The sequence below is a fragment of the Humulus lupulus genome, chromosome 1, assembly GCF_963169125.1.
Source record: "Humulus lupulus chromosome 1, drHumLupu1.1, whole genome shotgun sequence".
Lineage (NCBI taxonomy): Eukaryota > Viridiplantae > Streptophyta > Magnoliopsida > Rosales > Cannabaceae > Humulus > Humulus lupulus.
Window position 1 is genome coordinate 270,166,531 of NC_084793.1, and position 12,208 is coordinate 270,178,738.

At 33.0% G+C, this 12,208-nt stretch overlaps 1 protein-coding gene across 1 annotated transcript; it reads right to left on the reverse strand.

Moving 5' to 3' along the window:
* Positions 1 to 10,101: 10,101 nt before the first annotated feature.
* On the reverse strand, positions 10,102 to 11,903 carry LOC133806630 (dof zinc finger protein DOF5.7). The gene has a single exon (XM_062244725.1). The coding sequence runs from the start codon at positions 11,539 to 11,541 to the stop codon at positions 10,360 to 10,362; it is 1,182 nt and encodes a 393-aa protein (XP_062100709.1). The 5' UTR covers positions 11,542 to 11,903; the 3' UTR covers positions 10,102 to 10,359.
* Between the last annotated feature and the right edge of the window lie 305 nt (positions 11,904 to 12,208).

Genomic DNA, 12,208 nt, shown 5'->3' on the forward strand with positions numbered 1-12,208 from the left:
AGATTTGTTTTCTTAAGTATCAAGTTCTATATATTGTGATTGCATCAAGTAACTTAAAGGAATTCATGTTTGCTTAACTAAACATTCCCCTCCACCCTTTTTCTTTTCTTCATACTTCACACTGAACCTAACTGCAATGACATCCTCAATACATAGGAGTTAAAAACGTGATTTGATCCATATTTTGACTTTTGTGTAGTCAATATTCATGGTGATGTATGTATCTTTGATCTGTACCAAATGTGCTATTCATTTTATCTTATTTTCTTTCTGTTCCGATGTATCCATCTTTAATATGTAACTATCTAATGCATATATTTCATTTTGAAGGTTCTTAACTTGAAGTGTGTAGTACAAAGTAGAAACAGAACACAGTTACAAGAACTAGAAACAAATCTCAATAGTTTAGCAAGAAGAAAAACATAACACAAAGGAAGATGCACCAAACCAAAAAACTAGTTTTTGAATTGTCACTTTATTGATCTTGTATTCACTACAACATTTTTTAGCACCAAATCAATTCAAGTCTTGCTGAATGCCTTGAATGAACTTCGATTATGTTATGTCACATATAGATCTTTTTGTGTACGAATCCAAGCAAGGAAATACTAAGGTTTATTATATTATATTATTTTATACAGTTTCTTATTTATTTGTTGAAATTTCTGTTGTTTTGAGGTTGTTGAGTATTCTACTCACAATGCATACATCTTTGGAACTGGCTACAGCAACAATTTGGCCTTCAGTTTTGTTTAATGCATTAATATTCTAAGTTCATGATGTGGCTTTTAGTTTCTGTTACTTCATACATCCTTCATCCTTGGTTTTTCCTGTGTGGAGTTGAAGACCACATCTTTGATTGACCTATTAAATGTAAAGCAGGCAAAGAATAGTCATTTGCATATATATGGATCTTTCTTTTTCAATACTACATATATATGGATCTGGCACAATGCTTTTCTACAATTGATTTGTTACTTTTGAAATTAATATATGTGATACTTTGTTGCTTTCTTTCTCATTTTCTGACAAGTATGAGGCTGCTTGGCATGCTGGAAACTGGAATTTTTCCTTGCTTTACATGGGAGATAATTCACAGAGTGAGCAAAACTAAAAGTGGCCATTTCAATGAAAATCTGCACAGGTACAATGATGAGTTAAGATTTCTTTTTTACTTCAGTATAATTCTCCCATCTATATAGTAGAACTTCTGGGGCATAGTTTATCTCTACTACAAGTATTTGCTCCACTATATAACTGAGATGGTCATACTGGACTTGAGGCTTTTTATTGTTAAAGAAATATTTCTTTCTTTTTTTAAAACAAAACTGCCTTGTTAAAATAAAACGTAATACAACCATTACATATATATAGGGTTTATACAACTAATACTCTTAATTACAGAATAAAACGTAATAAACATAATTAACTACAAATCCTATAAAAAAAGGAGATAACATCTATAATCCTTGATTTCCTCTTACTTCTTTCCAAGGATACTTTGGTAACATGCTATTATCTTGTTCTCAAAGTCAGCTAGAAACCTTTTGCTTGTTATTGTCTTTTATATCTGGCTCTCAAAGTCAGTCAGTTACCTTTTGCTTGTTATTATCTTTTATGTTATATACTGCTGAAATTGTATGATTTTTAGTTGAAAGGATTACACATGACATTGTCATTGTTGTAATTGTTATTCCTCAAGAAACTAACAAGTGTGCTTACAGATATTTCGACTGGTTTCCCTGTGGTTCACTCTATCAAATAGACAAGATATCATTACTAACATTGCATGGCCAGCTGATAAAATCATAATTAGGTAATTAATTTTTTTTATGTACTCTTTTAGTTTACTATTAATTTTAAGTTGAAGCATTAATTATTTAAATTTTGTTGTAGCTAAGAAAATGGACTCACAACAAAGACAAGTGCACAAAGGATGATGAATTGAAGGATGGAGCAAGTTTCATGCATGGTTTACTTTTATGTATCTTGTATTGTTTCTGTTTTTCATTTTTGAAGTAAAAATTGTTCAAGATTATAAAATTTTATTATGTTATGCTTTCAAACATAAGTTAGAACTAAGATCTCATGAATTAGACACATTCATGGTTTGAATTGGTTATTGTTTAATGTAATACTTATGGTTTATCAATCTAATGAGAATTACATTTTATGATTAATTTTGATTTTTTTTATCAAAATAAAATAATGAAAATCTTTTAATTAAAAAAAACCATATAAGTATCCTTATCATAATAAAATTTAAAATATATTATTTTGAATAAAGTAACAATTTTATTGCTGGACTTTTAATATGTTATGATTTCGAAACATATTATAAGCGTAACAAATCATTATGATTTATATAATATAACAAATTAAAAATGCTATCAAAATAATCAAATGTAACAGTTAAAAAGTGTTATGCATAAAGTATAAGATTAAACTTGAAATTTATAACCAAATACTCTAACTAAATGTTATAATTTGAATATAATAACAACTAAAAATGTTATTGAATAGTTTAAGATAACATCGAACATAACATTCGAAAACTGTTATAGAAAAGACGGGACTTTTAATAACAGGGGCTATGTTAGCATTTTCAGAAGCGTTATCAATACTCCCGGTTAGCAGTTTTTAAGTGTTATAAATACTGTTTTTTCTTGTAGTGCTTATTAGCTCTATCTAAACCTTAGGTTATAATAATTATCATATTAATAACCAGCAATATTAATCAAACCTTATGTTATAATTAATATTCTTAAACTATAGGTTAAACTTATAAAATCCATAACTATTGCTAGGAGTTTCCAACTAAGTCCCGGCTTGAACCAAAATCCATAGTAATGAACATACTATAACTACTATTAGCTATTACTATTACTACTACTATCTAACTAGCTAAGTAAAATTCTTGGACTCTACACATTTGTATAGGAGAACCCAGATGCGCATGTTGTTGATACTTGGAGGGATGCTCATATGAAAAAATCGACAAAATCTTTTGCCAATGAGGTAGCTCAACAAGATTATGTAAGTGAATAGTATTGTTTTCTTGTTTCTAATGTTTCTAATTTTTGTTTATAATGTTATCTTTATACAGGAAAAATGGTGGCAGAGGTTCAGAGGTCACAGCTTGAGAGGCAGAGTCAACAACAGAGTGAGGGATCTCTTAATGTATCTGGCGTTGATTCATCCCCGGTCGATCAATACAAGATACTAAGTAAAGTACTCGGGGAGAGATCTGACTACCAAAGAGGAGTGGGTTATAGGGTGAAAGGGAAGGCAAGAAAGACAACCTCCAGCTTTACAGATCAAAGTCAGTCCCAAGCAAATATTGCTGCTACGCCTAATGAAGATATGACTACTACAGCTCTGATGATGAAGGCAATGCATGAGACGATTCAGAAGGTGGTACCTGAGCAACCCAGTAATCTGTATGACCCACGGTTTGACAGTTTTCTACAGAGGTATTTGCCACCACAATCCAAAAGTGGTTCGTCTTCTCAGAGTAACATCGCCCATCCCGACCTTCATACACTGCCACAGCAGCAGTACCAGCCTCCTTCATAGTATCCGCCACAACAGCAGTACCAGCCTCCTCCACCGTATTTTCCACATGTGTCGTCGCAACAACCTCCTCAGTATCAAAACCAATACATTTTTGGACGCTCTTCCCAGTCTCCTCCACTATATTTTAGCTTTACCGATTTTCAAGGAGGATCGATGCAGCCTCCACTACCTAATGTTAGGTATGGGGAGGTTAGGGGTTCTTCGCAGCAGCCATATGTGAGATATGGTGAGTTTGGGGGTGGGTCGCAGCCACAGCCTCGAGATCAATTTGGGGACCTCAAGCTCGGACGATCATCACAACAATCTTATATTCCTTCACCGCCATAGCCACAGTCGTTGCCCTCACCGCCACAGCCACAACCACAGCCGTCGCCCTCACAGCCACACCAAAATGTTGAAGATGAGGACAATTTCAATATTAATCTTAATGATTTTATTTAGTTATTAGTTTATGTATTTGGATTTAATTAATACTGTATTTATTTTTAATGACAATAGCGATATTAGCTAGTTTGATAAATATTAAAACTATTCACATTAATTTTAATGTTAGTTATGTTTAAATTAATTAAATGGTTATTTTGTTAAATTTTATTATGAATTATTTTTAAAAATAATTAAATTTAATAAATATTAATTTATTTCAAATTATTTTTACATTATATTATAAACAAAATTTTAGCGGCGGACCCCGCGGCTAATAATAATGCATCTGACAAAGGTATTAGCGGCGGGCTCCGCCGCTAATATCCACCGCTAATAATATGATATCAGCGGTGAGTGTGTCAGTCTGCCGCTAATAATCATTAATAGCGACAAATAATTTGAGGCGGGTCATTAGCGGCGGGTCACCGCCGCTAATACTTATTAGCGACGGATGTCACACTTATTATCGGCGGAGGACCCTGCCGCTAATGTCGTCAATTCTTGTAGTGACTCGTTTAACGAGTTTAGCACTATTTAAAATACACAATGTAAGAATCCCTGAGTAGTAGGGCGTTACAATGTCAATCTTTGGTAGATGTAATATCACAATATTAATATAGGGGGCCTCTTTGTAAAAGAACGAAAATTCCCAATATTATCTCCTAAATTTGAACCCTAGTAATTCATTTGCATCCTTTTTTACTTTCTTATATTATTTTTTTTCTCTCTTCCTCATTCTCTAATTTTTTTTTTTGTAGTGTTTCAAGCTTCAAATACGCTGTTGGGTTCATTCAGTACATGCATGGGAAAGAGAAGAAGGGGCCTGGTTCGACATTGTCAATTGCTTCTCTTACCGGCATCGTTGTTCATGAAAATGGGGTTTGAGCTTAATGGCCGAGTCCAGGGACTCTTCATTTTCTTCCTTGTTGGCCTAACTTGTGTCCGATGAGTCACTCATCAACAACTTGAAATTCGATGCTATATCCAAACATTGTAAGTATTGGAGCTACACCCGAGTTCGTTACCTTGATTTTGACTTTTGTTGTTATCCCTTGGGGCTCACCTTTTGATTTAGTTTGTTATTATATTAATTATCCATTGGAAAGTGAATTTTGATTATAATATTCTATTTTGCTTCTTAAAAGTTTGATATTTTCATATTTGTTCTTTTTTAGTTTGTAACTAGGCTTTAGTTTTACTTATTGCATCAATTTATAGCTCTAGTGCCTTAAATAGGAACCGATGTGGTATCTCACAACTTTAAATGTTGTTAGATACCACATCAATTTTTTAACTGAGATGATTTTCTTTTCATGTCGGTTAGACGGACGTGGAAGGTTATTGGTTTATCCGTGTTATCATTTTTGTATATATGTAGTACCAGAGCCAACGTTAAAGATTGGGGGCAATAGTCCCCTTGATTTTTTTTCTTTTATATTTTATGTATAAATTAGGCTAAAAATATATATTATTGAAACCTAAATTATGAACAGATGACAATAAAAAAAACCCTAACAACCTAAAGTTATTATTAGCATCCCTAAAAAATATTTTTTGGCTCCGCCATCATTATATATTATGTATGAAAATATTAATGTGTGGTGTTGAATATAATTTCTCTATTATATGCAATATTTATAAATAATTATCATTATATTGGTAAACACTTGCATTGTCAACACTACACAAAGAAAAGTGTTAATTATAGGGTGCATTTATACCACTAACACTAGAACTAAACTGTTTGAGCAAAAAAGAAAACACTAGAACTAAACTGTCAAAACGATGATGATCATATTTGCTGTCAAAATAGGATGCAAAATACACAAAAAGTTAAAAAGGTTAAAACAAAAAAAAAAATTAAACACTATAAAGGCTACTACAAATAATTAAATGATGGAGGGACTGGGTGGAAGGTGTGAGAAAGAAAAGAAAATAATAATAGAAAAATGCCAAAAAGGGTGATAATACTAAGGAGATGTAACAATATTTTTCTCGTTTCGTGTGTGGGGCCTCTAACACGTCATCACAAAACGACAAATATCTCATCATCATTATCATCATCGACGACAGACAAAGTGGGAGGAGAGGAAACGTTATTATACCATGATGACACGTTTGATTAGTTAATTTGCAAGCGTAATTTTAGATATCAGACGAAAACGACATATTCTTTCCCTTCTTCTCCTTCTTCTTCTTCTCCTCCCCCCCCCCACCCCCCTCTCTCTCTCTTCTCATGCTGTTATGTTCTCCACCCATTTTGTTCACACGTTAATAAATGTAAACGATCATCTATATGTATACAAGAGAGACTCTTAACCGTCTGATCGTCATCATCAGGTGGGGTTGCAGGATAAGGCAGGTGAAGAAGAGTTGCACCATATATTTTCTACTCAACGAGTTCATGAGCTTCTTGCAGGGTTTGTGAGTTTACAAAATGACAGTTGACACTAACGCACACAACAAGCATAGAGAGATCTAGAGAGAGAGCCAAGATGAAGAAAGATAAAGTTTTTTTTTTTTTCCACTGAAGAAGAGTCCATCACGTTAATCACGCAACTTCATGTATTCTTAAGATCTAGCTTCAGCCACCCATTTTATCTTTTTCTCTCTCTAATGAGTAGCTCGGATCGTGTTCTTAATATTATTAATTTTTTGATAATATATATTTAAATATATTATATTATAAAGATAAAGTGAAAAAGTAATATTAGAAACGTATATATATGTATTAATAATAAATTTTCTGATGAGAATAAAAACAAGTGAGTAAATGATTGATTGTCAAGCTTTTGAGGGGGGTTTTGTATGTGACTTTATCGAATAGGGTGTGTGACTGTGTCTGAGTCTCACAGAGAAACAAGGTACGATTTAAAAAGCACGAATATGTAAGAGAAAGAAAGAAGAGGGACCCTAGCATGAGTGAGAGCTAGGTTATTGCACTTGGCCGCATGACTAAGATTATGTGTATATATATATAAATATATATTACATAAGCGTCTGATTTATGTCGTCATAAATATATATATCAATATATATAATGGAGATTTAACTTTAACATAATATTATTATTAATTTTAATAGAAATTGTAAAGATGATTTAAATTTAAATTAATTTAAATAACTAAATAAATTAAAATATAATATTTTTATATATTTTATAATAATAATTATTTAAAAATAATAAAATCATATACTTTATAACTTAAATAAAATTTAATTAAATTTAAACTTCACGTAACAGAATAATATCATATTAATCATACAATATAATATAATCTACTATCAACTATAAACAAACTTCTTTAAAAAAACTAGAAACAAACTTAAATTTAAAATCTATGTATAATATTAATATTATATTAAACATATAATACATAATATCTTATTATCACTAAATTCATAAACTTAAACAAAAATTAATTAATTAAAATATAATATTTTAAGATATTTTATGATAATTTAAATAATTAAATAATATTTATTTAAAACTAATAAAGTCATACATATTATTTTTTTTATCTTATAAATTTGTGTGATGATTTATTTTTTATCAAGTGCATGGAGCTCTTTTTCTTCATCAAATTCACCAAAAGGCATTGCGAGTTATATTAGAAACTAAAAATAATTGATACATGTATACTACTTTCCACTATGATTTTTTCTATTATTATTTTATTCTATTATTAATTTTTTTTTAAATATTATTATAATTTATATATATCTCATGTAATTATGTAAATATATATGTATGTCAATGTTGTGTTTAAATATCATATATGAGATTATTGATATAATTATTTATATATATTATAGTACTCTAATTCATTCTATTATATATTGAAAGAAAAAAAAAAATTATAATACATTTAGCTGTAAGCTATATGGAATATGTTTGATATAGTTATAACTGGAATGAAATTATCATAAATAATGGATATAGTTAAGGAAGGTTACACTATATATATTTATATCAATGTTACTATCATATAGAGCATTATATCTATATATATGTATTGAGGTCTCGTGGAAGAAAGGCCTCACTACAAGAAATATAGTTTTTAGAGGCGGAATTATTACCGGCGGACTAACTCCACCGGTAATGTGCAGTATATTAGCGGCGGAGTACTGGGTCCGCCGCTAATACAAAATACCCGTAACTGACTTTTCAAATTTAATACCGGCGACCATTTTACCGGCGGGATAAGGGATATAGCGGCGGGCCGGGGCAGCGGGTTATGGTAATACCGGCGGGACCCGCCGGTAATAGTTTAAGACCGGCGGGCTCCTCCGCCGGTAATGGTGATTTTTGTTGCTGTGCCTGTCATGTGTCATGTGTATAAGCCAATTTTTCACTGTAGACTTTTACTTTTTGCGCTAATGAAAAGGTAAAAAAGAGTGTTGATCTTATTACATGCAGTGATCATAGCTCGAGGTAAGAGCAATATTGTAGTGGAAACTGCTGTAGATTTCACAGACACATATCTATAATAGTCAGATAATACAGAGATGCTCTAAATTTTACTGTCTTGACCATTTAAATTCAGACCAAACTTTTGGTCACTTCACTTGAGTGAAAAAAGGCAAAACATAACCAGGTGAGGAAAAAAATCTATGTTTGTATTAAAAAAAAAAGAAAAAAATAGTAAAGAGCGATTCACGGTATGACATATACAATGGATAGAGAATTTATAAAAAGTGCTATATATATTAAGCTCCTCAAATATGAAGAGAAAACTTTATATATATGTTAAGTCAATCTTATCTATATATATAATTAAGCTCCTCAAATATGAAGAAGAAAACTTTATATATATGTTAAGCCAATCTTATTTATTTATATATATATATATTAAGCTCCTCAAATATGAAAAGAAAACTTTATATATATGTTAAGTCAATCTTATTCTCAAGGTTGTGTGGAAGCACATATTAAGAAAAAGCAAAAGAGCCTTTTTTATTTTTCTTTCTCTCTCCCAATAGTAGTCGTGGTTAGGAGTATTCTGATTTCAGCCTGATGTGAGTACATCAATTGGTAAGAAGAAAAGGCTCGTTATCCAAGACTAAAAAGCTATTTTAGCTAAACAAACAAACCACCGAACCCATAAGCTTTTAGATTCCACATTTTCATGTCTCCATCTCTTTCTCTCTCTCTTCTCATTCATTCATTCAAATGTTGACAGTCTTTCATTCAATACACTTTCAAACCACCACTTTTTCAGACACCACCAAATCACACCACACTAGTTCTAATTATTATACCAACAACAGCCCACCCCCAGAGAGAGAGAGAGAGAGAGAGAGAGAGAGAGAGACTATATATGCTTTTAACATTTACAGGCCTAGGCTGTAGATATAGCTATATAGCTAGGAAAGTGTGGCTGAGAGAGGAGTTTTAATCCCAGAGATTAGCCTGAGTGGTAATGTACTGTGCATGGTAAGTTGTAAGTGTTTGTGTTTCGTATGAATTATGTATAAATTGACAAATGTTCATAAATGGCAGCTGAGAAGTCTGAGACTTAGTTTCCCTTGTTATGTAGAGACAACAGTAAGGCTTCTGCTATTTACATAAATCTTTGGATAGTGGATACTGAGCGTCTGACTGATACATAAAACGAATCAAAGATATCCCATATTCATTTCATTATTAAGTGTTCCTCCTTCCCTTTTCATAATAATAACACCAAAATCCAGTACGGATCCCAAGAAGAAGAAGATCAATAGAACTAGCTAGATAATATCAGATCAGATCAGATATCATTTGGAATAGCCAATAGCATATCAAGCCTAGAAAACAAAATTAATTGGTGATGATGAAGATATATATATATTCAGTAAAGTTCAACCAGCTGGCAAAACAGAAAGTAACAAATACATATTTTAATGCATGTAGCTAGAGTACTGTAAGTCTATAACTTGATCATTTCTGTAAGTCTATAACAGAAAATAATTATACAATTATAACAATATATAGTGCAAAAGCATATGATAAAGCAGCAAAATTATACAATAAAAAAACTGTTGATCCCAACAAATATACATTTATATCATTTTTTTCTAAATATAATTGATGAAGATATAATTTATAAACACGAGTACTAGTACTGCTCATTTTAGGGCAAAACGCTGTTTTCTTTGCTGTTACCAATTACTTATACATTTTGGATATGAGTACGCAACCAGGAAAAAAAAAACATTAACAATTAATAAACATGTGCCTGCCTAAATGAGGGTGTTATACATAATTTTAGCATAATTCAATAATATGATTTTGTTTGTTCTTTTTTTCTTTGTCCCTTTAGTAAGGACTCTAGTACCTCTTGATCATTCCTGCTAGCTAGGGCAAATTAAAGCCAACTAAATAGCTGTAAAGTGATCACTAGTACTCCATGCTTGATTTCCATTACTACTAATCCAAGTACTCCCATTCTGATCATGCCCATTAGTACTACCACTGTTACTTGGCGTCACACTTACCTGAAACGGCTGAGGTAGTGGTGGCTGAGGCGGCTGTGCGTAATTGGAATTGCCAAAAAACCACTCCATACCGGTGGCTGTTGTGGAATCCCCGCTAGAAATTACTAATTGATCCTTTCTCTGTGGCGGCTGATCTTGTCTTGAAATCTCCAGATTATGAAACAAAAGAGGCACAGACGACGATTGAGGCTTCTCCAGTTGCTGCTGGTGGAGGTGCTGGCTATTCCCTAGAGAATTGTTATTGTTATTATTATTAACAGCAGTACTTGGAGAAACGAGGCCCTCTTTCTGAGGCTGATCTCCGCCGAACAACATCGCCGCCAGCCTCTGCTGCTGTAGTTTCCAGTGAAGGTCTTGGTTTATGGAACTCAACGACTCGATCGAAGAAGCTAGGCTGCTATGAACTGCGGGAGCACTAAACCCTCCCGGAGCCAACGATAGGGGATAACTAAAAGTACCCGCCAAAGGATTTGAGGCCCCAGATAGATTGTTATTGTCGAAACTAGTACTACTTGGTGAAACAACGACTTCTCCGAAAGAAGAAAGCTGGTTGTTAATACTATTATTAGTATTACTATTACTGTTATAGATTCCAGCTGAAGGGTTATGATGTAGTCTAGGGAAGGAGAGCCCACCGAGCTGAAAATCCATTGCCGGAGAAATTCCGTGAAAGAACTTCAACCCGAAATCCGATGTGGACGAGGAGCTGGAGTAGTCTTTGGAGTCGGCACCAGAACCGGAGAGACGGGAGGAGGACTTAACCTTCTTGTTTTTTCGACAGCCTCCGCCGACGGGGACGTTTCGTAGGGCTCCACCTTTAGTCCAGTACCTCCGACAAGTCTTGCAGAAGTGTCTCGGTTGAGTGAGGCTGTAGTTGTTGTAGTAGCAGAATTTGGTGTTGGGAGAGTCGCATCGAGGGCACTTGAGAGAGTGCTCCGGTGCCGGTCTTGCTGCGTTAGAGTTTTTCCGGTTGCCCGAGCCAGCGCTGCCTCCATGGATCTCATCTTTCGAGGGGGTGGACTTAGAGGAGGCTGCCGCCGGAGTGGGATCGGCGGACATCATTGGTTCGGTTGGAAATCAGTAGTAGTGTAGTGGAAAATTATTTTGGTTATGGTGTTGGGATTGGAAGGTGGTTTAGTTTCCTTTGATAGAGGCAAAGATTTTGATGATTTAATTGAATAGTTTCATGCATGGGATGTAGAGAGAGGAAATATATTGGTAAAGGGTACCTGTGATTTTCATCAAAGAGGGGATTTGGTTTAGAGATGGTCTATATATATATAAGGTGGATTTAGTGGTTGGATCTGGTGGAATAAATAAAGCTATCTAGGAGAGAGAGAGAGAGAGAGAGAAGTCGGTTTATATCTATACATGTAGATAGAGGAGAGAGAAAGCGTTTTGAGTAATAAGACCAAAGCAGAGACAATGAACTAGACTTTATAAGTATGTAAGTAATCTGAAACCCATCTTAGAAAAGATAGATCAATACAAATTCTATTATAAAACTACCGAATTTGAATTATAGTTGATGATTGAGCATAAAGTAAATGATTGAAAAGAGTAAAATATATTTGATGACTATTTTTATATTATGAATATGAGAATTGCATGTCCAAATTATGTTTTTCTTTTTCTTTTCAAAAGGCATGATTTTTTGTCATTATTTATTTGCAAGCGAAACACACCAACGAATGTCTAATTATATATATATATATATATATTATATTTT

What these genes read in the sequence shown, in the direction of transcription:
- LOC133806630 (XM_062244725.1), bottom strand. Translation starts at nt 11,541, where the DNA reads ATGATGTCCGCCGATCCCACTCCGGCGGCAGCCTCCTCTAAGTCCACC.